The 27,148-nt window shown below is 45.5% G+C and overlaps 1 protein-coding gene across 1 annotated transcript; it reads left to right on the plus strand.

The window, feature by feature from the left end:
* Nucleotides 1-2,654: 2,654 nt before the first annotated feature.
* On the plus strand, nucleotides 2,655-25,587 carry LOC147621318 (uncharacterized). The gene is made up of 10 exons (XM_086824048.1): nucleotides 2,655-2,826; nucleotides 2,940-3,016; nucleotides 3,267-3,640; nucleotides 4,586-4,781; nucleotides 4,874-5,053; nucleotides 6,911-6,991; nucleotides 7,109-7,272; nucleotides 24,340-24,476; nucleotides 24,611-24,726; nucleotides 24,972-25,587. Exons 3-10 carry the CDS (start codon nucleotides 3,306-3,308, stop codon nucleotides 25,233-25,235), a joined length of 1,473 nt encoding a protein of 490 aa, XP_086680174.1. The 5' UTR covers nucleotides 2,655-2,826; nucleotides 2,940-3,016; nucleotides 3,267-3,305; the 3' UTR covers nucleotides 25,236-25,587.
* Nucleotides 25,588-27,148: the final 1,561 nt, after the last annotated feature.

Below are 27,148 nucleotides of genomic sequence, written 5' to 3' on the forward strand. Positions count from 1 at the left end.
CATATATCACATGTATTCCTTTTTAGTCTCTTAAGCCCTTTGGGTCTTTAGCAAACTACGTGTTTTTTCCTACTAGACTCATATAACTCCTATTATGCTTTCCCTCTCCATGATTGTACTCATAAAGTAACGTGTATTGCTTTGATCTCCCATAACCACTCACCCTCTTAATTTTTCTTGTCCTTGTTTTAGTCACCCTTTAACTTGCTCAAGCCTTGCACTTGAATTAGAAGTCCAATTGTACCATCACACCTCAACAATGCTTTCTATAACAATGGTATAATTTTGATCCTTGTGACTCCTCAATTGACCACATCCAATTCATCACACATATCTCCACACAGTAGATTTATTGCTCTCCATATACACCTTTTCTCCTTTGGGGTCTTGTGCTCATTTGTAGAAGCCCTCTCTACAATTTCTTGGTTATTCTGGTCACCCTCTAACAACTTTTTCTTAGGTATAAACTTTGTTGGTTCAATCAAACCTTTATTGCTTTTCTCTCTTGCAATTACCCTCTCTTCAGTACCTCTAACAACTTTTTCTTAGGTACAAACTTTGTTTGTTCAATCAAACCTTTATTGCTTCTATCTCTTGCAATTACCCTCTCTTCATTACCAACACATAGTTTTTTATGTAAGCTTTTATTCCTCTTTATTGTTTTACTATAAATGAACTTTGAACCTACATATTTTAATTATTTCTCACCCTATTCTTTATCTATTTATCTAATTTTAAATTGAAGTTCCCTTTACCTATATTGTGTAAACTGTTTTTCCTTTTTGTGCTTTAATTAACCCTCTACAACGTATCTTTATGCCTAGACATCAAAATAAATCTTTAACATCATAACAGGGATACTTAGTTAAATAAAAAGATACTAGTATCTTTTTTGCCATCTCCCTTTTACTCATAATAGGGATACTCAGTTACATAAAACATACTAGTATCTTTTTTGCTGGTTAAATAAAAAGATACTAGTATCTTTTTTACTTTCTCACTTTTACTCATTCCTATTTTTTGTAGTCTTTTAAATTCACCCTTAAATTCCTACTATCATTAACCAATTTAATATGATGAACAACATTTTTTAAAATGGGTCTTTTAATCATTTATGACCTTAAGATTTATTCCCCCTACTAAGAATTTAATGCATGCTCAAATCACATTTACTCATTACTCCTATGGATACATAAAATAACTTTTTATCCTCCACCTATGCCACACTTTACATCCTCACATTCCATTATGTTAGATTGTTCCATTATCTCTTCATCATCCCCTTCTTATTTTCTTATTGTTATGGATTATCCTAATGAAAGTTTCAAATTATAACACGAAAGATTTAATTGCTTTTTGTTTTAGATTTAAACTAATCAATTAGCTTAAAACCTTTTGAATGGACATGACATAAGTCCTTCATCTTTTAATATGTTTGCATCCTTCACACATCTTCTCAACATCACCAACTCTTTGCTAATGATGTGTGATGGTGACAAGTATAAGCCACAACCTTCAGACCTACAAAACTCACCTCACTTAGCTTTTTTCCAAGAAATTTAGTTTCATCTTACCTCATTTCATTCGATTTTATTTCATATAGTTTATTCTAGAATAGTTTGGTCAATTATGTCTTACATACCTTTTTCATAGCTCTCTCTCTCTCTCTCTCTCTCTCTCTCTCTCTCTCTCTCTCTCTCTCTCGTACACTACATCAGTTACACTGAAGGGAAGGTGAAAGAGGGGGGTAGCATGTGGAGGAGTCGAGCCTAGGGTGTTGTGGGAGGACGATTCATGTAGGGATCCTGTCTAGCTCTTTTTGGTTCTGTGTTGGAGGCCTCGGGTAGGGAACAGATCCTCTTTGGCTCTCTTTGGCCTAGTGCTGTTGGAGGACTCAGGCAAGGAACATATCCTCTTTGGCTCTATGTGGTGGCAGGGTGTTGCAACTATGAGATATGTGGTGAATATGAATGGCCAAACAATGGGTGTAAATCATTCGAGCATTCATATAAGATGCTACATCACTTTAGGAATTTATTTTGTGCCCCAAAGCACAAGAGCCACTGACCACAATTTAAAATGTCTCATGGGCAATTGTAGTGACAATAGTCTAGCAAGAATAACATCTACTCATGTGAGATGACTAACAATAATCACCCTGCGTCTGGGAAGCTACTTAAGGATGTGGAAGAGTAGGTAATGACTGCGAGGGGAAGAAGAAAAAACAGAGAAAGCTTTCATTTAAGGAGACATAAGAAAGAGGAGCGTTCGGGGTATGACTATGGGAGGAATGGAGTTGGGAGCAAACCATGTAGGGAGGAGGAGGGGCTAGGGTATTCTGAACCTTTGCCACTTGTAAACTTGTTTGACGAGTCCATAAAATTGACTCGAAAATGTGAGATTTTGATGTCAAAAAGGACAAAATTCTGAATTAAAAACGGCTAGCAGAAGAGTAAACAAGCAAATCCATGAGAATATTGAAAATTGAATCAATCAAGATGGTGACCACACAAGGGAGGGCCAAAAAGGAGGAGGAGGAGGGGGTGGCAAAATTTGAGAGAAGAAGTGGAATGAGGAACTCGTGTGGACTTATTCAACACACATGGGGGTGGTGGTGGCGCGTGTGTGTATTTATTTGGGTAGTTGAATTGTAAGCGCCACGCCATTGAAGTGAACGCGAGAGAAGGCAAGCAGAGGGCGATCATCGTTGCGCTTCAACCACAGACTTAACTCACTTGCTCCCATCTCACGTGGAGAAGACAGCTTCCCTCTTTCAATCCTCCAGGCTCCCGGCTCCCACCTTCGCCAGCCGCCGCACCCGCAAACGTAACAATCTCTGCTGCTCTTCCTGCTCTTCTTTTCTTTGATTAATATGTGTTAATCAAGGGTTTTTGTGCCTAACGCAAATCGGTTATTGTGCACGCTGCTGCCCTCCTTAGTAATTTCTTGCTTGTGCGCGCTGGATCTTTTATGTTGAAATGAAAGAAGAACGTGGAGATCTTTGAACCCTATTCATGTAAGTTTATCTTGGCTCAGGCCTAATCTCGAACTCAGTATCTGTATTAATTCAAGCTCTACCTGTGTTTTGTGTAATATATCTCCTTGGAAGTACAGTCAAACGCACGTGTGTGTGAGGTGTGTTGCTTTGTTACTGTTAACACAAGTTTGATCAAGCTCAGACTTACATTTCCGTAGCTGTTCTGTCCTCTAAGTACTCACACCAAGCCTGCCTTGTAATTCAAACCCCACCGTGTTGTACGTAACAGAGGGTTAAAAGATCCACTCAAACCGTCGATTTGAAGTGAATGCTCATTGCAAAGACTTGCAGACAAAGGTTGCATCTTGGCTTGGCAGCAAAGGTTCCCAAAGCCCCGAACCTGCTGCAGAGCTCAAAGATGTCGAGCCTAGAGGAACCAATGACATTCGAGTGCATGTCAAGGACCTCACATTCGAGGAAGACCTTAAACCTTGACAAATTTAACAATGGGACAGTGGAAGCAGTTGAAAGAAGAGTAGATGATGGCAGATTAGCTCGGCAATCTGTCAACAAGTGCACTTCAAGCCACAATGATAGGGATTGTACCAATTTTGTTATGGTTGAAAGGAACTGCGGCAGCTCATGCGAAGGCCTGGATGACAGGTTGGTGATATATTTTTCTCCGTGGCTGCGCGAGTGTGTTTTATACATTTTGTGGATGGGTGGGTATTATGTACATGTTTAAATGGCACACGTGTGTGCACAGAGAGAGAGAGAGAGAGAGAGAGAGAGAGAGAGAGAGAGAGAGAGAGAGAGAGAATCAATCATGTTAACATCTGCAAAAGGCAAAATTGAAGTGAAACTTTGACAAATACTAGCTCCAATCGATCACCTCACACAACCTCAATTAATTGACTATCTAAGTATCCCTCCTCCTCTCTACCATTACTACCCTTTAGGTAAAACTGCTCTAACAAATCAATAAACTCCAAGAAGAAAACACCGCACTCAAGGAGCGGCTTCATACACTTTTAGAGCACCTCACAACCCTAGAAAGAGAACACATCAAATCACAAGTCACAGCCAAAGTCCAGGAGAATGAACAAAGGCAGCCGAAGAACTTTCACGTAGTTAAAAGACCGTTAAGTCAAGTGAAAGGGGCTATGTGTCAATAGTATAAGGAATTGGCGTGTTTCTGTGTTGATGTGTAAACCATTAGCTCCCAATGGGACATCCCGTTGGAGAGAGAGAGAGAGAGAGAGAGAGAGAGAGAGAGAGAGAGAGAGAGAGGATTCTGACCACTGAATATATGTTTGTGCCTATGCTGTGGCCTATATGGTATGAGGACTGTATAGGCACATTAAAAGTCCTGTATTCCCATATGAAACATTGTGTTTGGGTGTTAATTAAGTTCTTATATTTCATTAATAGAAATTTGTGACAATTGAAGTGCATCACAAGTAAGCTTTCATCTGGGAATCCATGTCATATTTCTTCACATTTGGGAATCCATGTCATATTTCTTTATAGGCACATGAATAGTCACAATAAATTGATGGAAATGTGGAATGCCTAATGGTAAAACTTGTGTGCTGTTGCAATTGGTAGTTGTTTGTCTTCAAAAGTGGAGAATGGGAGGCAACAAACATGGAAGTCTTCTTTCATCTGTACAAGTCCAAGAACATTGTATCAAGGGAAAAGGAACTGTTTGGAGCAAGAATCTGCGCATATGTGGGACAATTACAATGGTTTATCTGACGTGCCAGGGGTCAAAGAAGCCAGGAGGAAACATCTAACTCGGAAGGTTGTCTTTGATACAAGGTCACAATGATACATGCTAGTGAATGAGGTTATAATTCAGCAATGATAACTTAAAGCGTGTATCATTGTGGGCAGGTCATGAGGGGTATTCCTCAATTTGTAAAGATTGTGGAGGTTGGGCCAAGAGATGGTTTACAAAATGAGAAGGCTACAGTTCCCACTCATGTGAAGGTTGAGCTCATCAGAAGACTAGCCGATGCAGGCTTGATGGTGGTAGAGGCAACGAGTTTTGTGTCACCCAAATGGGTTCCTCAGGTAGCTAAAGTGACCACACCGTTACTTGTCTTTTAGTTATATAAATTTGGAATTTGTTTCTGCACACTTATTGCCGTAAGCTGGTGCAACAATCTGTGCATTTGCATTAATTTTCTTATAATCATTGCGAAATATTCTTTTTATAATCTTTACTAAATATGCTTTTTACACCCACCATCCAACAATCAAGATGCAACCTTGCTTTCTCCTAAATACGCCTTCTTTACCTACCATCCAACAATCATTATCAGATCTTGCTTCTTGACTAACACGAACCAACATTTGCCGTCTCACCTGCCCTACTTTAATTATGCAGGAATGTTTATAATTATATTAAATATACTATTTTCACCTACTTGTTTTTTGACCACCATTCAAGGGTAGGGACCAAATATGTGGTTGCACCTATCTTGCTTTGAATTTCTATGACTATTCTAAGTATGTTTTTCTCATCTACCATGCTTTGATTAAAATTGGATCTTGTTTTTGATCACTATCCAACAGTAGGGATTTAAGTTTCGATCTTACCTACCCTGCTTTTATTATATACTAGTGGGGCAACCTGTGCAATGCACGGGTAAAAAAGAGAGATTCAACAATTTGAACCCCCCCCCCCCCCCTCTGGTGCCTCCGGTGGTCTCCCCATCAGCTGCTTTTTCCGCAAGATGGTGGTTCCAGACTCCGCACATTTATGGTCCTGCACCCTTCCAACACAAAGCTCCCTTTCTTTCTTTTTTGAGCTCCATGGTGGGGGAGGTTGGTAAATGGGTCCTGCTATGTGTTGGATTATTTGTGTGCACTGACCTCTCTGCAAGCAAAGCATGGGTTTGTGTTTTTGGCAGACAGAAACCCGAGCCTTTTAGAAAAAGACCAAAGAGATTGGAAAACAGAAAGTTGTGACCAAAAGAGAAGCAAGAAGGGGATGATATACAGCTTTACAAGTATCTAAAATTCTAGAGATACAACTTCACATGTAGTCAGCCAACACCACATGAATTTTGACTTATAAGACAAAGCTATCAAAAACAAAAGATAATGTTGGCACCATTTCCATCAAGCTAGCCAGCACTGTGACAACATTCACATTTTCAGAGATAGATCACTGATATACATATTGCCATTGTTGGCATTGTGTTAAAGCTCATCAGAGTGCGAACTTGAAAGCTGACATGAAAGTGTCTTTGAATGCCCCACAAATTTCAAAGCCAAACAATATCATAGTAAAATACCGTTACTGGTGAAACATCCAAAGCTCCAAGGACGTCTGATCCTGGATGGTGTGGTAAGGGCCCCTTGGATGGACATGTGTGTGATTTAGGTGGGAAGAGTTGCTTGCCACATAGAGCAACATCACTACAGCCCATGAAGCGGGGCATCAGCGTGAAATCAGAGCAGGCCACAGGAGGAGCTAATGGCTGGGGGTGCCACAACCGACCAGTGGATGAGTTAGGCATCGACGATAGGGAGGCACAAGGGGATGAATCATTTGTTTAATTAAGAAATCGAGAATGAAGCTATTCCAGACATTCTCGTGTCCTTTGCCTGCCACCAAAACTATTCTGGTTCATTCTGTCAATTTTTAGAATAAACTGTTCTAACTGTTCTCGTGCCCTTTGCCTCACATCGAACTGTTTTCAAACCTATCCCCGAAGCACCATGTTGCTTCAGGGCTAGGCTCAGTAAACGTGTCTTATATTAGATAGTTGTAGATGTTCGGTTGCAAGGGTTTATTGTGAATGATTGTTCAAAATCATCTTTTTATTGTTCATGTCTTGTAAGCAGTAAATTATGTATGCAATTGTAGGTGAAGTTTGGCTGTAATTATGATATTTTTCTAATGTGTGCCACTTGCTACAGCTTGCAGATGCCAAGGAGGTCATGGCTGGGGTTAGGACACTTAAGGGTGCCCGGTTCCCTGTTCTCACCCCCAATCTTAGAGTAACTGCTCACACCATCTGTTTCTATTATTCTGTATTATTATGTAACTGTGACACCAGCACAAAAAGCTTCTACTACCATGCTGCTTTATGGATTATTTTTTTAAATGTCCTGCAGGGCTTTGAAGCTGCTATTTCTTCTGGTGCACAAGAAGTTGCTATATTTGCTTCTGCCTCTGAGGCTTTCTCTAAGAAGAATATAAACTGCAGTATTCAAGATAGCCTGAAACGGTATGAGGATGTCATGAATGCAGCGAAGAGACACTTGCTACCAGTCAGAGGGTACTGAGACTCTTTTCAACCTTGTACAAGAAGAGAGAGAGAGAGAGAGAGAGAGAGAGAGAGAGAGAGAGAGAGAGAGAGAAAAGAAAGAAAGATTTTATTAACGTCTTCCAAAAGACCGAACTCGGCCTATGAGACAAATCGGAGTACATGTATGGGGTATCCTCTGTCATCCCAACAAAATGAAAAAGTACTGAATAAAAAAGCTGAATCTGGGTGTGCAGGGGATGGAGCTCTACTACTAGGAGAATGCAAGCTATATGCATGGAGTATACAATCATGATATGCAACCTAGCTAGCTCCATCCTGTACCATACTGGGGGTATAAAATGGTATACATCAGTGAAGAGGGTGTCCACAGCTCCCTGAAGAACATGCCTGGGTGTGCTCTGAAGCGAGCCAGTCGTTCCGCACTCTCTCTGTGAAACTGAGCTCTGATCTCTGTCATCTGCTCTCTGGAGAGAGAGAGAAATGAAATGAAATGTTATATTAACGTCTTCAAAAAGCCAAAGTGACCTATGAGACCAAAGTTACAACCATGTGACATTTGGTACATTGTCTGGAACAGAAAAGAAAGAACTGAAGGTTGTCAGAATATGCAGCGGAAATGATAACCAAACTTGGGTAGACAAGAGCAAGTAGACTGCAGAAAATAAACAGCACAAGAAACACAGAGAGATAGGTGTGTAAACTCTTCTCTATACACAAGATCCCGGAAAAACTGAATGAGAAAGTGGTGGGGGCTGAGGGGCAATATATACATCTCCATGTGAGCAGTCGGCCAGCTACAGAAGGTGTCCACGACTGAGAAAATACCCATGACTGCTGAAAATAGCAGTCGGCCAGCTACAGATGCCTACGCCTGAGCAAAGCAAGTCGGCCAGCACTCCTACAGCCCACGACTGATGTAGATCCAGTCGGCCAGCAATAGGGTGCTCCTGGCATCACCTGGCAGCCCTCCAACCACTAGGAAAAAATGGAAAAAATAGAGAAAAAATACGGGGAGTGTGAAAAAATGATATACGGGCGGGCACACCCACAACAGAGGCCCTGGTGTATACAAATAGACAGGAGATGACTTCTAACACCCCCTCTCAGCTCTTGGCTGTGAAACCAACCCCAGGGAGCTGGAGTGCCGCCTGAGCGTAGCCTGAGGTAGAGACTTCGTGAAGAGGTCTGTCGCATTGTCCTCCGTCGAACAATAAAGTAGCAAGATGTCACCCGCCAAGATCTTCTCACGTACAAAGTGATACTGTATCTCTATATGCTTGGTCTGGGCATGGAAAACCGGGTTCCGAGCAATAGCTATACAACTCTGGTTATCACACTGGATGACTGTGGGCTCCCTCTGTGGAAACCCCATCTCGCCTAGCAGCCTCCGCAGCCATACAACCTCACAAGCAGCACCACAAGCAGCCTGATACTCTGCCTCTGTCGAAGAAAGGGCAATAGTTGGCTGCTTGTTGCTGCTCCAAGAAACTGCTCCTGAGCCGAGGGTAAAAGTGTATCCTGAAGTAGACCTCCTCGTGTCTGGATCTCCTCCCCAATCTGAGTCACTCCAACCTTGGAGCTTGACTCCATTCCCTCCTGTGTAAAAGAGTCCCAGATCCTTCGTACTCTGCAGATACCGCAAGATCCGCAATCCTGCGTCCCAATGAGTCTTCAATGGCGTCTGCATAAAAGAGCTCAACAGCCCCACGGAGAAGCTCAAGTCCAATCTGGTGTTCAGCAACCAGATCAATAAACCAACCAACTTTCGGTATTGCGAGGCATCAACTGGCTCACAAGGATCTGTAACGGTTAACTTTGTGTTCGGGTCCATCGGCGAAGTAATAGGCTTGCAGTTCTCCATCCCAAAGGCCTCAAGCAACTCATGAACATACCGCTGCTGAGAAACAAAAAACCCCCTCTGGGTCTGCCAGATCTCCAATCCCAAGAAGAAGTGGAGTAAGCCTAAGTCGGTCATCTCAAACTCCTTTGACAAGGCAGCCTTCGTCACTCCGATGTGCTCCACATGACCGCCGGTGAGAATGAGATCATCCACATAAAGGATGATAAGTGTGACCATGCCGCGTTCCCGAAAGAGATATAGGTTCGGATCTGCAACCGATCTATGAAATCCAGTCCAAATAAAGAAGGAATCAATCTTCTGATTCCAAGCCCTGGGAGCCTGCTTAAGACCATACAAGGCCTTACGTAACCTGTAAACCATCCCTTCCGATGCTGGAACAATAAAGCCTGGAGGCTGCTCAACGTACACCTCCTCCTGCAGGTCACCATTAAGGAACGCAGATTTTACATCCATCTGGTACACGGGCCACCTCTGAGAAGAAGCAAGGGCAAGAACGGTCCGAATCGTGGTCATCCGCGCTGTTGGTGCAAAGGTATCCTCGTAGTCGATGCCTGGCCGCTAAGCATAACCCTTAGCCACGAGCCTGGCTTTGTGTTTGTCCACCGACCCATCAGCCGCGTACTTGGTCTTAAAGACCCATTTGACACCAATGACTGACCGCTTCGACGGCCTCGGTACCAACTCCCAAGTGTTGTTCTTCTCGATGGCGTCAAGTTCCACCTGCATGGCTTCCCTCCAAGTATCCTGTGAAAGGGCTTCCTTTACGGAAGTGGGCTCTTTATCCCGCATGATACGAGACATCAGAGCATAGTTCACCTGAAGAAGCTCCGCCGTGTTGCTTTTATCTCGAACTCGATGTGATCTTCGAGGGCCGTCCTCTGTGGTCCACTCGGAGGGTAACTCCGTGACACCCGACTCCCGAAGGGTGTCTAATAACCACCTAGGTACTCGAACAGATCGTGGAGCCTCCTGTGATCGCGGGGGCTCAACTCCAGCTGCGGGCTCAACCTCCTGTGATGACTGAGGTGGATCAACTGGAGTGGTAGACTGGGAATCATCATTAGACTCCTCTGGATCTCCAAGAAGTGGCGGCTCCTCGACAGTGGATGCTGGAACATGTTCGTCAAAGACCACATCCCGGCTGACAACAATCTCGTTCCTCTCTGGATCATACAACCTGTATCCCTTGGAAAGAGTGTTATACCCCACAAATACCAGCTTGCGGGACTTGGAGTCAAGCTTTCCCCTCTGCTTCTTCGGAACATGTACATACACGTCACTCCCAAAGACACGGAAGTGCGAGACATCGGGTTTCCTGCCAAAATATGCCTCAAATGGAGTCATATGGGGTACAGAAGTCGTCGGAGAGCGGTTAATGGTATGGACAGCTGTTGCCACAGCCTCACCCCAAAGTGGACGAGGAAGATCACGATGCTCCAGCAGGGTCCTCGCCATCTCTACCACAGTCTTGTTCTTACGTTCAACAACTCCATTCTCCGAAGGCGATCCAGTATTGGCCAATTCCCTCTTGATCCCATGATCTGCACAAAACCGAAAAAATACAATCGAGGAGAATTCACCTCCTTTGTCAGCCCTGAGAGTCTTGACCTGAAATCCAGACTCTTTCTCCACCATCACGTGCCAATCCTTGAACCGAGCAAAAGCCTGGTCCTTCTGTGAAAGAAAGTAGACCCACGTGAATCTGGTACAATCATCAACAAGCAGCATGAAGTAGAGAGATCCTCCCAAGGATGGTATCTGCTGTGGTCCACACAAGTTAGTGTGAATCAACTCCAAAGGTTTCGAAGCCCGCCTGGAAGCCTGCTTCGGAAAGGATTCCCTGTGCTGCTTACCACGTATGCAAGAACTGCAGCGTCCTTGCCTACTACCAACATCTGGCAAGCCAACCACCATTTGGTCCCGGAAGGCGTGCCTCAAAGCATCCACATTTAAGTGGCCAAAACGAAAGTGCCACAAGTCTCCGACCTGAGAGCCTGTCAAAGAGGAGAGTGCAGAGAGCTTGTAGATGTCGTTCTCCACACCGCCTTCCCAAACAACTTTGCCTGTCTCACGGTCCCTTAGAGCAACTGAATGCTCCTCAAATTCCACCCGAAAGCCAGTCTTGCATACCTCATGCACTGACAAAAGATGAAAGCCCAGAGCAGGGACATAAAGAACACGGGAAGCATGCTTGCCCCCCTTGCCGTCGGGAATAATCTCCATCCGGCCCTCACTATGTATCGGAATAGTGGAGTTATCGTCAATAAAAATACGACCTGACTGTCGTTTCAGATCCAGAAAGAAGTCACGGGATGGAGTCATGTGCCTGGAAGCACCACTGTCGAGAATCCATTCTCGGGTATCCTTCGCGGTGAAGCCAACTGCCTCCTCGCTCGAAGATGATGAATCATTGGAGTCCACCATCACTAAGTGCACAAATGCCGGAGTCTTCGCAGCTGAGGCTGAGGAATCAGCACTCTTCCCTGTCCACTTAGGACACTTCCTCCAGTAGTGGCCTTTCTCGCCACAATCATTACAAGATCTTTCGGCCTTCAGCTTCTCTCGTTCTGGATCAGGCTTCTTCTCAGAAGACTTCTCCGGTGAAGCCTTCCCTTTGTCCTTGTTGGTATTACGGCCTTTCGACCGTTGGCCAGTTAAGGCCTCCGAACCTCCGCCGTGAGGAGGGTTCGTGAAACGTTCCTCCTGGTCCAAGACCATTGGCACAAGCTCCTCCCAAGTAATGGTGCTGAGCTTGCCACTAGTGATCAACGAGGAATAGAAAGCAGAATACTGACCAGGCAAGTGGGAAAGTAACGTGATGGCCATATCTTCGGATGATATCTCTTTCCCAGCTTGAAGGACTTCCTGCTGAAGGGCCTGCAGCTTGTTAATGTGTTCCCGCATCGTCGAAGACTTTGCAGGGTTCATAACCCGCATCTGCACTTCCAAGGATATCCGCTTCATGGGTGACACCCTGTTGTACAAAGAAGCCAAGTGCTCCCATATGCCTCTCGCCAGCGTCATGTGCTTCACATGGTTAATCACCTGTGGTGTGCAATTGAGGAATGTAAACGATCGGACCCTGGCGTTGACACGGTCCCACATGTGTGCCTGTGCCTCTCGGTCCTTCCTCGTCGATAATAACTCCCCTTCCTCAGCTTCCGGCCGTGGCACCACTATGATAATAAAATCAGCAAGGTCATATGACTCCAGAACTGACTCCATCATGACCTTCCAGATGCCGTAATTGGACCCGTCCAACTGACGATCCACTGGGAACGTGGGGAGAGTCGGAATCTTCACGTGCTTCTCGGCCATCTCTAGTAAATCTGCCATCTCGGAGAGTAACCTGAAAGGGTGGGTGGGTGGGAAAAAATCTGAAAATCAGAAAATATGCAAGTGGCTGTCCAGCCCCTTTGCCCGCCTTCCTCTTGCACCTTCTCTTCCCGTTCAGCCCGTAACAGTCCACCAATCAGCAACCTGTTGCTCCCCCTCTTGCTCAGAAAAACGCCCAAGATCTCCTAGAGCCTAGGGCTCTGATACCATGTCAGAATATGCAGCGGAAATGATAACCAAACTTGGGTAGACTAGAGCAAGTAGACTGCAGAAAATAAACAGCACAAGAAACACAGAGATAGGTGTGTAAACTCTTCTCTATACACAAGATCCCGGAAAAACTGAATGAGAAAGTGGTGGGGGCTGAGGGGCAATATATACATCTCCATGTGAGCAGTCGGCCAGCTACAGAAGGTGCCCACGACTGAGAAAATACCCACGACTGCTGAAAATAGCAGTCGGCCAGCTACAGATGCCTACGCCTGAGCAAAGCAAGTCGGCCAACACTCCTACAGCCCACGACTGATGTAGATCCAGTCGGCCAGCAATAGGGTGCTCCTGGCATCACCTGGCAGCCCTCCAACCACTAGGAAAAAATAGGGAAAAAATACGGGGAGTGTGGAAAAATGATATACGGGCGGGCACACCCACAACAGAGGCCCTGGTGTATACAAATAGACAGGAGATGACTTCTAACAAAGGTAAGTATCTAGCCCTACAATACATCAGTAGGGAGCATCCGGAAGCAGCAACTAGGGAGAGTGGGAAGCTAATGCTACTAGTCAAAATGGGGTACATGAGTACATGGATACATGAATACATGAATATGGGGGAGTACAAAAGTGACAGTGAGTACATCAGTATATGGCTAGAGTGGTAATCATCCTAGGAGCTCTAGTATGGGTCTCTGTCGGATGGCCTGGATATCTGCCATAGTGAGATGCCTGCCCGATGCCGTGCAATGATGCTCTGAATCCTCCGGTGTAGGCACCATCTCCGATGTGAGGATCCGCGAGCCCTCGGGTGTGTGGATCTGCCCAACTGGATAGCTCTCTCAACTAGAGTCCCATGGGGTGCCCATTGCTTGGTTGTCGGCTGTGTGTCCTCCCGGGTAGTCCCTCTAAAGAAGTCAGTAATCTGTCTCTGTGTGGACTCGCCAGTCGGGCGTCTGCTCCTGATAATGGACTCTGAGCTTGCGGATCTCCAGGAGATAAAAACCCAAGCATCGCTGATCACAATAGTCCATGACTCTAGCTAGTGGTCCAAATCCCTCTCTGAAAAGGCAATGGTAGTGCCCTCAAATCTCATAATATGCTGTGTAGCGACAGATGTAGTGCTCCTCCGTCTTTGCCTCTATCCAACAAATTTGACAAATCTTGGCCCCTGGAGGTATGCCTCTAAATCTGCCTACAGGCTCTATCTCTAATTGATGTGAAGAGGTGCGGATCTGCCCAATGGCGCACCTCAATCCATGAGACACATGGGTATCCATGTAGCTCGGTCTACGTATGAAGCCATCCTCAGTGGTGCGGAGAAGATGGTCTCTATAGAAAGCCATCTTCGTCCCCAACTCCTGTGAGGGCTCTAGCCATGTCCTAGTGTCCAACTGAATGAGGTCTTGTCTGATGACTCTACTAATCTCAGAATGTGTCAAGGTGAGAGAGGGTGCCTCCAGAGAGTACTGGAAGGGTGGAAGTCTGTCTAAACTGAACCCATGGAGCTCAAACCAGGATGCCATCTGCGCATACCAACATGAAGTGTCTCCCTCCATGGCTAGCTGATGATGAGAGGACTCTAAAGCAAGTCGTGCATACCGGTGTTGGGGAAGCTCCCAGGTGCTATGAATGAAGGACACTGATTTGGCAAGAGCCTCGACTACGATCGGTGGTGCTCCCATCTCGGCTCTGATAATCTCATGGGGTACTGAGGCCTTAGCTCGAATTATCCTGGAGATCATGGACACAAGTGGTCTCTCCATCGATGTCCATCCATGGTATGTGCGTGCTGATCGACTGTGACGATCTAGGCTAGGCCCCCAGATCTGTACTCCATATAGCATAGCCGATTTGACCAGCGTGTCAAAAAGCCACAGCTTAGTGCGTGGCTCTTGAAACTGTACCTGTGAGCACATTCTCTCTAGACCTCCTAGTGCTGCATATCGTCTAGTCAATCTGGCCTTTGCTGCCCCCCTTGTGGAAAATGTGGGCCCAATGAACACCACTCCAAGATATGTGTACGAGTCAACATACTCCAAGATATGTGTACGAGTCAACATACTCTTCTGTCTCCTGTCCATATGTGAAAATAGGCGTTGATCTCCAGACCCACTGAGCTGTAGTGTTAAACACCATAACCTTGGTCTTACCAAGGTTAACTGAGAGCCCACTGTCCTGTGCATAAGCATGTAAAGTATCCAAGTGCCTCTGCATACCCTCTGGTGAGTTTGCTATAAGCACAATATCATCAGCATATAACAGCAGAGGTATCCAAGTGCCAGCCAACTGGGCTCCTCTGTCCCCTCATGTCCCAATATAATCAGAGATCTCATCAATGTATAGTCCAAATAGAGTCGGAGAGAGCGGGCAGCCTTGTTTCACCCCTATAGTGGAGTGTACTGTCTGAGAGAGACCCTATGAAGTCCGCACCTGCCCAACTACTGTCTCATAAAGTGCCATAATACCCCAAATGAGTCCACATGGAACCCCCAAGTCTTGTAGCCTGCGCATCAGTCTAGCTCTGGGCACCGTGTCAAAGGCCTTGCGGAAATCCACAAAGCCGTAGTAGATCCTCCTCCCATGTGCTGTGCCCTCCTTAATGATAGCCCTGAGGGTAAAGATATGATCCAAAGTAGAGAATCTCCTCTAGAAGTGGGTGGACAAGGCTCTCGAGGGTTCGGTAGTGGCTGCTCTGGTACTGTGTAGAGGGAGGTTGCATACTCGTCCCATGTATCTGGAGAGGTAATGGCCGGAGGCGGGGGGTGCTCTCTAAGCAATCCCCAGGCCTCCCCAGAATCCTGACTCAAAAACAGCTGATACATGTCTCTCTCCAGCCGAGCTAAGAATGCTCTCTTCTTCCACCGAATGAGGCATCGGAAGATGATGCGTGACTGTCTATATGTAGTAACACCTGTGGCCACCTCTCTCTGTAGCCGGCGGGCTCTGAGCTCCCTACAGTCATCATCATACCAACTATTTTGGGGCATGCTCCCAGGACGTGGTCATACTGTGGGCTGCGTGTGTGGGAAGGCCGTCGCTGCAACTGTATGTAAAGCCTGTGTCAGGATCTGTGTGAGCTCTGCTAATGGCCTCTGTGGATCCTCTGCACTCAACAAGATGTAGATCTCTGCAGTGTATACTCCATCAGTCCCTCTACAGATGAGTGCAGAGGCAGTGAGCCTGGAAGCACTGTCTAGCATGGCTAAAGGTGCGTACCCCCGGGTCAGTCTGGTCTTTTTTGCTAGATGCATGGCAAAGATTGGGCCAATGAAAATGACCCCCGGGTCAGTCTGGTCTTTTTTGCTAGATGCATGGCAAAGATTGGGCCAGTGAAAATGACCCCTAGGTAAGTGTAGGAAGAGACAATGTCTACTAAATCACCCATGTATGTGAAACTCTCTACCAGCAGCTGCAGGACGTGAGGTATTAAAGATCATGAACTTGGTTTTTCCAAGATTAACTGAGAGGCCTCGTAAACAGAATTGTTGGAATGCATCTAAGTGTCTCTAAAATCCCTTTGTCGAGTCAGAGAGAAGAACAATATCATCACCATAGAGGAGGATGTGAGTCATAATGTCTGCCTTGAGGGTACCAATCCCACCTATTTGTGCAATAAAATCCATGATCTCATCTATGTAAATGCCGAATAGAGTAGGGGAGAGGGGACAACTGCTTCATCCCAAGGGTGCTTTAGATCTCCTTTGACATGCCTTGTAAATGCCGAATAGAGTAGGGGAGAGGGGACAACTGTTTCATCACAAGGGTGCTTTAGATCTCCTTTGACACGCGTCTTGGCGCTTGGACCCGTCTTATGACGGATTCATAAAGAGCAGTGATGTCCCAAATCATGTCTGTTGGTACCTCTAGAGTTTGGAGGCGGTGGAGAATCCCGAGACACCATGTCGAAGGCTTTTTGGAAGTCCACAAAGCAGTAGTAAACACGATGGCGCTGTGCCTTAGCCATCCTCAATGATGTCCGAAGAGCGAAGATGTGGTCAAGGGTAGAGAAATTTCTTTGAAATCTTGTCTGACCTAGGGCTCAGTATCCATGTCTCTTTCCTAATGTATTGAGCTCCATCTCCAAAACTGATTCATAAAGCTTGGCCATTGTATGGCCAATCATGATAGTCCTGTAATTCCTTGGATCTAGGGGATCTCCGGCTTTGAGAGGAAAATGGTATTAGTGGTCTACGAAGGCGGAAAGCCATCCCAGAGAGCCCGATTAAACATATGGGCCAGGAGGGGCGCCAGTGTGTCACAAGTGTACGATAGATGCTGAGCAAGCAATTCCTCATTGTCATGCGCTCGCCCATTATTCAACTTGCGGATGGCCTTGGTTACATTAGGGTAAGAAGGGTGGATGTGGTGGGTCGGGGTTATGGTGGTGAGGGGAGTAGGGGTTGGTTAGGTATGTGGTATAGGGCATGGGCGTTGGAAAAACAGATGGCGAGGTTAGTAATAGGTGTGGGTGGACAACGCTCGTGGAGTTTAAGCCAAGCCTCCTTGCAATTCAATTCCATAAAGAGTTGGTATAAGTCATCCTCGCGTTGTCTTATATGTTGCCGCTTCTTGCAAACGAGTAAGAGAGTGAAAGATATGCTAGGCTTTGCGCTTTGTGATTCGTCTGCCTACTCTCTTGTGCTCAAGGTTAGAAGGTGTGGTCCGGCACTCATCGTCATATCAACTATCTTGGGGCATATGGATGAGACAATGGATGATGATGAGACGGGCCCGTGCATCCAGAACTCCACGAAACGCGGGGTCGATCATACCTATGAGGTACGTCTACCTGCGGGAAGGCAAGTATGGGATCGAAAGGTGGAGATGCTTCCAATCCAGATTTAGGACTACAAAGATACTCTGGAATGCTATGTAATGCATCTAGAAAATGTAGACTTGTTATTAGAGATTGAGTGGTTTAAGACTCTTCAAGTCCAGATAGATTGGTCTAGTCATATTTTTTCTTTTCAGCATAGGGATACCGAGTATAGTATTTTAGGTGATTGTATTCATCCCTCTCAGGGACCTCTTGTAAATACAATTGATTTTGAAAATATAATGGATTCTTCTTTGTATACCGCTTTCCATTGTGTATTGATTCCACTTTCTTCCTTTCTCATCCCTTCCTTGGATGTAAATGAATTAAGTGTGTTTGAAAGCAAAGAATTACAGAAGATACTAATCGTTTCAAGATGTATTTCCTAAGGAACTGCCATCGGGTTTGCCACCTGAACGTGCAGTAGATCATTGTATTGACTTGATTCATTGTATTGACTTGATTCATTGTATTGACTTGATCTCTGGTGCTCATCCTGTCAGTATTCCACCTTACAGGATGAGCCAAGCTGAGGAAGATAAGTTGGCTAAACAACTCGAAGATTATTTGAGGATGGACCAGATCCGTCCAAGTAAATCACCTTGGGGTGCACCTGTGTTGCTTAGGAGAAAGAAAGACAATACGTGGAGAATGTGTATAGATTTCAAGAGATTGAACAAGCTGACCATTAAGAACCATTATCCTCTTCCTAGATCAGATGACCTGATTGACCGGTTAGCAAGAGCGAAATATTTCACGAAGATAGATTTACGTACTGGCTATCACCAGATACGTATTCATGAAAGGCATGTTGAAAGAACCGCCTTTCGGACTAGGTATGGCCATTACGAGTTTCTCGTATTACCTTTTGGGTTAACCAATGCTCCAGTCACTTTTCAGCAAATGATGAACGATCTTTTTCGTGAACATTTGGGGAAATTTGTGGTGGTGTTCCTGGATGATATTTTGATATATAGTCGTACTCTTGAGGATCATGTCAGACACCTCACGATTGTCTTACATACTCACTAGAGGATATGCAGCTCTACCTCTATTGGAGAGGCAATGTTTGCAGACGCATTTTCATGATAAGGAGATGAAGAGTTGGCCTTTTGACACCCTAGTCACTGTTTGGCTTTTTGACACCCTAGTCACTGTTGGTAGAATTGGGTTAGGATTAGGTTTTCTGCAAAGCTAAGGGGGATGAAAGATGTCCATGATGTGATGGGAAAGGAGAGAGAGAGAGAGAGAGAGAGAGAGAGAGAGAGAGTATTTGCACGTACAATGATGTTGATTATGACTGATGTATAACTTACATGCTTTTGTAGGCAAGCAGCCTTATCTTTTGACTCACAAACCATAAGTCAGTGGTGACACATGTAATTCAGTGATGTCACCTACGGTGACATTTTCTACTCATAAGAGTAGGTTCACACACATATAAGCAAACTTACATCTAAGGGGTGTTCACACCTATACTTTGGTGTTCACACACAGTGGACACGGGAGATGGACACGCACACATTCGACTCCAGATGCCAACCAACCCCCCTTCGGAGCGAAGGTGTTTGGCCAACACATGATAATGTATGGTGAGAATATTCAAACCACCATGCAGCGTAGGTGTACAAACAAGTGCATATTTCAATAGCCTCAGTGCCTTTTTATTAGTTGTGGTTCTACGTAGACATTCCAAAGCTCTTGACATGAAAATGTCTATCTTTTTTGGTCTAAACTAAAAGAGGCAAGTAAAACTGAACATAGGCCATAAGAATGGATTGAACAATCCGGAGTCGAACATGCAGAGGCCATGTGGAAAGCTTCCAATAATCCAGTTTGTGATTCAATTTTGGTAAAACCCAGCATGTCTCATCCTTAAGGGAAAGGATAGCCGAGATGTCTAATAATCTGATCTGGCTACACGTGTACCCACAAAGACATGTATGTAATGTGTGTGTGTGTGTGTGTGTAGAGAGAGAGAGAGAGAGAGAGAGAGAGAGAGAGAGAGAGAGAAATGAAATGTTATATTAACGTCTTCAAAAGGCCAAAGTGACCTATGAGACCAAAGTTACAACCATGTGACATTTGATACACTGTCTGGAAAAGAAAAGAAAGAACTGAAGGTAAGTATCTAGCCCTACAATACATCAGTAGGGAGCATCCGGAAGCAGCAACTAGGGAGAGTGGGAAGTTAATGCTACTAGTGAAAATGGAGTACGAGTACATGGATACATGAATACATGAATATGGGGGAGTACAAATGTGACTGAGTACAACAGTATATGGCTGGAGTGGTAATCATCCTAGGAGCTCTAGCATGGGTCTCTGGCCTGGATATCTGCCATAGTGAGATGCCTGGTCGGACGAGCCCGATGCCTCGCAATGATGCTCTAAATCCTTCGGTGTAGGCACCGTCTCCGATGTGGGGATCCGCGAACCCTCGGGTGTCTGGATCTGCCCAACTGTATAGCTCTCTCAACTAGAGTCCCACGGGGTGCCCACTGCTGGGCTGTCGGCTGTGTGTCCTCCCGGGTAGTCCCTCTAAAGAAGTCAGTAATCTCTCTCTGTGTGGACTCCCGGGTAGTCCCTCTAGAGAGAGAGAGAGAGAGAAAGAAAGAAAGAAAGAAAGATTTTATTAACGTCTTCCAAAAGACCGAACTCGGCCTATGAGACAAATCGGAGTACCTGTATGGGGTATCCTCTGTCATCCCAACAAAATGAAAAAGTACTGAATAAAAAAGCTGAATCTGGGTGTGGAGGGGATGGAGCTCTATTACTAGGAGAATGCAAAGCTATATGCATGGAGTATACAATCATGATATGCAACCTAGCTAGCTCCATCCTGTACCATACTGGGGGTATAAAATGGTATACATCAGTGAAGGGGGTGTCCACAGCTCCCTGAAGAACATGCCTGGGTGTGCTCTGAAGCGAGCCAGTCGCTCCGCACCCTCTCTGTGAAACTGAGCTCTGATCTCTGTCATCTCTCTCTGGTATAGGCGTGGTGTCCGAAAGCCAGGTGTCCTCTGTCTCCTGCGGGCTCTAAGTGTCTCTGCTCTCTGGAGAGTAATTCCCTGCCGTGTAGGGGCTGGGAGGGGTATGGATCTCTGAAAAAATGTAGTAATCTGTGTCTGTCGCCCCCCCTCTGGAGCTGTCTGAGCCTGTAATAATGTCTCTCTGTGGCGCTGTATGTCTAGAATGTATCTCCCCAGTATGCGCTGGTCTGCTGTCTCAAAGATCTGGCGTAGGGAATGTGGCTCTCTGAATAAAATGGGATATCTCTCTCTGATGGCTGTATATGCTCTGCATCTGCATACATAATGCTCCTCACTCTCCACCTCCTCTCTGCACAATCTGCATACCCTCTCCTCTCGAGGGATCCGTGCTGCTCTGCCAGTCTCAATCTCCAATCGGTGTGATGAAACTCTGAGCTGACCAATAGCCACTCGGGAGCCGTGTGGTAAAAAGCCCTCCATGTATCTAGGCCTCTCTATAAATCCATCATCAGTGATACTCATGAAGTGATCTCTGTAGTATAGCATCTTCGGTGGAAGAGGCTGTGTAGGCGATATCCATGTCTCTCGTGTATAGAGCTGCCATAGATCCTGTCTCAATACTCTGTTCCTCTCACTATGAGAGAGACGGATATGTGGTGCATCCCTGTCATACTGGAATGGTGGTAGATGATCCATGTCTAGGCCATGCTGTGAGAACCAATGTGTGACCTGTGCATACCATGATCCTCTGTCTCCTGCCTCAGCAAACTGTCTAGATGCCTGAAAAGCTCTGTATGATAATCTGTCCTGTGGCATCTCTCTGAATCTGTCTAGCAGGCATATAGTCTGAAATATGGCCTCTACCATCATAGGAGGCGTAGCAAACTCTGCTCGGATAATGTCATGAGGTACTGACGGTTTGCTGCGTATCATGCGTGCCATCATGAGGGCCTGTGGTCTCTCTATCTGTGTCCACCAATGGGTAGCAAGGCCTGGCGCCCATACTGCTGCTCCATACATCAATGCCGGTGTGACTAATGTGTCAAATAGCCACCCCTTCGTCCGGGGCTCCTGAAAATGCGCTTGGTGGCACTGTCTCTCTAGCATAGCCAATGCTGCATATCCCCGTGTCAATCTAGCTCTGGCTGCTGAACCCATGGTAAAGCGTGTGGCTGCTGCAGAGAAGGTAACCCCTAGGTACACGTATGATGTCACCACCTCCACCTGGCATCCGGCGAGAGTGAATGTTAGCTGACTCCTGCCCTGTCTCGATGTATGAAAGACCATAACCTTGGTTTTCCCAAGGTTCACAGTAAGACCCCTCTGTGTGCAGAAATCATGGAGTGCATGTAGATGCTGCTGTAGACCACCTGGGGACTCAGACACTAATACAATATCATCAGCATAGAGCATAATATGTACTGAGGTACCTGCTAAATCAACTCCATCTCCGCCTCCCCGTGTAATGAAGTCAGTCACCTCATCAATGTATAACCCAAATAGCGTGGGGGAAAGTGGGCATCCTTGCTTCACACCAATGGTGCTAGCAATAGTCTCGGACATACCTCCTGGACATCTGACTCGCCCAAAAACCTGCTCATATAATGCATAGATGCCCCATGTCATATCTGCTGGTATGCCAAGAGACTGCAGGCGCCGAAAGAGCCTCTCTCGTGGTACTGTGTCAAATGCCTTGCGGAAATCCACAAAGCAGCAATAGAGCTTTCTCTTCCTCACTCTGGCCTGATCAATCATACATCTCAAAGTGAATACATGGTCAGTGGTAGAGAAAGCTCTCCTGAAGCCTGCCTGCCCTGATGAGCGTAAACCTGCTCGCTCAGCATATAAGCTAAGCTCCTGCTCCAGCATTGCACCATAGAGTTTGGCCAGCACGTGGCCAACCATAACCGTCCTGTAGTTGCTCGGATCGAGCATATCCCCTGTTTTGTGAATCGGCACAATGGTGTGCATCGTCCACTCCGCAGGCAAACCCTCTGCTAGTGCCCTGTGATCCCGGCCACTGTAGCATCCCGTTATAAATAACGAGACGATGCCTGGCTCCCAACTCTAGTAAGTGGTCCCCATAATGTCCTCTGTCTGGTCCAGTGTCCTCTGATGCCCGACTAGCCCCTATCTCCTCTGGATCCACAGGGTGGAGGATCTCCATGTCATCATAGTCATACACCTCACACTGTCTGCTCTGTGTGTGGGCATTGAAGTCGCCCGTAAGAAATACTTCCCCTAGTGTAGAATAATGCATAATCTCCTCTGACAGACAAGTGTATGGCGAGGCTCCTATCTCCTCCTCCTGTGGCATGTCCTCTGTAATGACATAGGAGGATCCTGATGGAGAAAAGTAACATAGAGCTATGTATATAACCCTGTCCTGTGAGAGCTGTAAGCTGATCCACATGTATCTGGCCTCTAGATCCTGTGCTACCACTCTCAGTCTCCCCTGTAGCTCCCGTCTGAATAGGACTGCTACTCCCCCCGACCCTCTCGAGGTACCCTGGCGTGTGGTCCTCCTGTATGCTGACTTCCACTGGAATCCCTCTACTCGAGGTAGCCCTCTCTCTGGGCTCTGATGTGTCTCTGTCAGAAGTATGATGTCTCTCCCCACCATAACATGCTCCAGTCGTCCAGGCTGCACCCATAGTGAACCATTACAGTTCCATACTGCTATGTGTATCTCTGTCAGTGGCCTGGTCTGTGTCCCATAGGCCCCAAACCGCTAATCCATGGGCCGGCCATCAATGATGACCCGACCATCTCGATAGAAGGCCTTCTTGCCTTCTCTCCTCGCGTGTAAGACTCGTGGAATGCAAGTTCTTCTATGCTCAAGCTGCATCCTCGTGAGATCATCATCCAAGAAAATAGGAGCTCCCTCTAAACCCCGTAGTATGACCCTCTTCCTCATGAAGGTGACCCTCTCCGTCTCTCCTGCAAACTGTAGGATGAGGGCTCGCTTGCGTGTTGAGTCTTTCCCGGCTCTCCATGCTTTGGTGAAGGGGAGAGGGTGCTCTTCCTTGTAGCCGAGCTTCATGCATAGAAGCTGTCCATCTTTCTCGGGAGTGGAGTCGGGTGTCTCGGCTATACCTATGACTCGAATGTTGAGGCGGCGGGCATGCCTCATCTTCTCCTCCTCAATGGTGGTGTGAATGATTTGGTTTTCTTCCCTTTGAGTTTCCTCCCTCACTTCTTTACGGATGTTCTTCTTCACCACCTCGACCCATCCTGACTGCTTGGCTTCGAGCTTTCCCTCCATGTCCTTTGTGATCTCCTTGGAGATCTCTTCTTTGATGGCCGTGAGAGTGTTGTCATTGATCTCCCCTTCTTCCTTCTCAGCATTCTTGATGGCTACCATTTCCACTTTCAATGCACTCACCTCCTCCTTGAGTGCCGTGTTCTCTTGTTCGAGGTTCGTGACCCGTGCTTCGAGAGCTATGATGTGCTTGTGTAGTTTGTTTTCCACCTCATTGAGGTTGGAATCGGATGTCTTCTTGTTCTCCTTGATTAATGCCTTCATTGCCATCTCGAGGGCCTCGAGTTTCTCTTGGAGACTCGGGGCCATTCCTCCAAATCACTCTGCAGTCCTTCCCACAGGCAGGGAGGAGAGAGAGAGAGAGAGAGAGAGAGTTATGTTGCTGCCTTGGGGGCCTGAGCAAGGGTTGGTGGGGAAGGGAACACAGAGGCGAACTGGGCAGCGAACTGAGGCGAAAGGGGACACAGAGGCGAACTGGAGGCGAGAGAGAGAGAGAGAGAGAGAGAGATTTATCAATGTTTGCCGGAGGTCAAAGTGACCAATGGTATATTGAATGTTACAAGTTTATAATTTTCTTCGCTGTGAAACAGGTATGTTTCTTGTGTTGTGGCATGTCCTGATGAAGGGCCCATCTCCCCATCGAAGGTGGCATTTGTTGCAAAGAAGCTGTTGGACATGGGCTGCTATGAGGTCTCCCTTGGTGATACCATTGGTGCTGGAACTCCTGGTATGTTCTAGACATTGAAAATCTTACTGGTTTAAGTGCATTTGAGGTCCAAGGTATATTCTGTTAGCTTTTACCAATAAGTGCCAGTTTCTGATTCTCCCCAAGGTTTCTCATGAAAGAAAGTCTTACTACAGGGAACATATTGCCTATGTTGGAAACTGTGATGGAGGTTGCACCTATCGAGAAAATTGCTGTGCATTTTCATGATACATATGGCCAAGCATTGGCCAATATTCTTCTGGCTCTTCAGGTATGGGGTTTATTCACTCACGCTTTCACTAAAAAACCCAGGGAGTACTTCTTATGCTTGGGTGCTGATTAGCATTGAGAACAAAAGTAATATTTTGCTTACCCAGAGGCTTTCCTTTTCATTGTTTTCTCTCTCTGTTTCTCTCTGTCTGTTGTACGCCAGTTTTCTTGATCGAAGTCTTGTGACAGTATATACACACTTTCTTCTGTCAATTTATCTCATGACTTCTGATGGCTTTTCTTCAGATGGGCATCAAAGTCGTGGACTCATCCGTTGCAGGCCTCGGGGGATGCCCGTATGCGAAAGGCGCCACTGGGAATGTGGCGACAGAGGATGTTCTGTACATGCTTAATGGCCTTGGAGTGCAGACAAATGTGGATATGAAGAAAGTGATCGCTACTGGGGAGTACATCTGTCAACAGATAGGGCGTGAGAACACCTCCAAGGCAGCTGTTGCTTTGAGAAGTAAGGTTGCCAATGACCAGGCAAAAATTGGAGTACTTTTGTAATAGATGGATGAGACATATTATGAATACTGCTGTACTATTCATTTCTCGAAGTATTAGTATATGACCATGGAATGCATTCCTTAAAACGGTGGATGCTTTTCTTGGCTTGAGGCTAAAGATGAATTAGTTAAGACATTCAATTTTGATTGGGGCACATGTTTCAATCAATCATTGCAAATTCTCGAGTTTGGAAATGGCTGAAAGGTGAGGTCTCCAGGCCCACCAAACATTGTTGTGAATGTTCTATGGGCGGCTGGAAGTATTTCAGCCAGCTGCCATTCCCATCCAAAAATGCGATTTCTGATTCCCATTTCACAACTATGAAATGAAATATATATATCATTTCTTCCAAGTGCTACTTTATTTTTTGAAGAGGTGCTGGATTAGTGGTATTATTTTTGGGAGTGCAGTGTTTCATATCATTTAATCATGGAACATGGTTGCTAACTCAATCAAGTCAAAAAAGGACTTGGTATGTGTGTGACATTACTGTGAATGCAATCCCCCACCACCTGCACATGTGATAGATAGTTTGTGGAGACCATCTATACGTCCGATACAAAGTACACAGGGTAAGATGGTTCTCCTTCCACATGAGCAAAACCCTACTACTTCTGGACCCTTAAAAGTCTGCAAATATTTGTTAAGTGGGGGCTGAAGATCCATTGGTAACATTGGTTTGGTTTTGTAATCGAGACTGTTGGACCATCTCTTACTTGTTCCTTTCTATTAAATGTGTGCGTGGGTGCATGTGTGTGTGAGATGACACACACAGGACAAAAAATCATGGTTCATGAAAATGGCATAAAGTACTGAAGGGTCTAAGAATGTGAGTATATGTAAAACCAAGTGTCTTAAAGCACCAAGTAAGCAAGAAACAGGAATGAAGAACATCAGATCTCGAAGAAAGAAAGAAAGAAAGAAAAAGCATTAGAGTTGTAATAGCTTGGACATAGACTCCAAGAAGTTAAAATTGACAAGGAGTAAGAAAAACACACAAATAGACGAAAAGAAAGGAAGAGGTGTTAGCCACATGAGTATGTGTGCAAGCTACAAGGCTTTAGCAAAGGAAATAATCTTTAACGTATGGGCGGACGTTCAAGATGAGTCCTTGTGATACCAATGCCAAATATGATGAGTGGAGGTGGATTTGAAGGTCTACATCCACCAAGGAGGATGAGTTTCCAATGCCAAAGATTGGAACTCGATGACATGATGGGAAGCCATTTTTGGCTTGGAGCTTCATTAAAATAGGTAAATGTACCATTAGTAGACACTCATGATGACACCACAATACACCCAGAATATGCTTTGGCCTTATTTTCTAAATTGAAAGCTTAGAGAATAAAGAGACTAGACTACATAATAAGTGAGTTATGAGTATTGGGAAGTAAGAATGCCCATAAGTTGTATATAAGTCAATCTTTTACAACTCAATGCACTTTTACATGCTCATTTTAATTGTGGGAGCTCTCTTGTTCCCTTTCCCTCTTATGGGTGCTTCTCACTACTCTCTATGTATATGGTGCTGCTTTGGAATTTTTAGCTTTTATGGTATTGGTGAGTGTTCTAGCTCTCATATGAGCTCTTGTCTTGTTTGTTTTAGCTTGAACTTGAGCATTAACTTGTCTTGTTTGTTTTAGCTTGAACTTGAGCATTAACTTAAGAATTTGTTTGAGATTCGAGGTGTGTGTGTGAGTAGGAGAAGTTCACATTGACTTCTCTTGAGTGAAGGAGCAATGCTTGGGAATGAAATCACAAGATTAGAGTGGAGTGATGCATGGGAATGGGAAAGGAGTGGAGCTAGGGAGATGAAAGGAAGATGTGCACTGAAGAGGAAGATGAGAAGTGAGAGGAGTCCAATTGTAGAGAAATCTCCATTGTTGTGTAGCATGGAGTAGAGAAAGCATTAG

Source organism: Cibotium barometz, chromosome 30 (assembly GCF_041138505.1).
Source record: "Cibotium barometz isolate CiBa-2024 chromosome 30, ASM4113850v1, whole genome shotgun sequence".
NCBI lineage: Eukaryota > Viridiplantae > Streptophyta > Polypodiopsida > Cyatheales > Cibotiaceae > Cibotium > Cibotium barometz.

Bases quoted from the DNA above. Each gene is read 5' to 3' on its own strand.
- LOC147621318 (XM_086824048.1), top strand. From the start codon at position 3,306: ATGCTCATTGCAAAGACTTGCAGACAAAGGTTGCATCTTGGCTTGGCA. The intron at 4,782-4,873 runs GTTGTCTTTGAT...CATTGTGGGCAG, and splicing joins GGAAACATCTAACTCGGAAG to GTCATGAGGGGTATTCCTCA. The intron at 24,477-24,610 runs GTATGTTCTAGA...GTCTTACTACAG, and splicing joins CATTGGTGCTGGAACTCCTG to GGAACATATTGCCTATGTTG.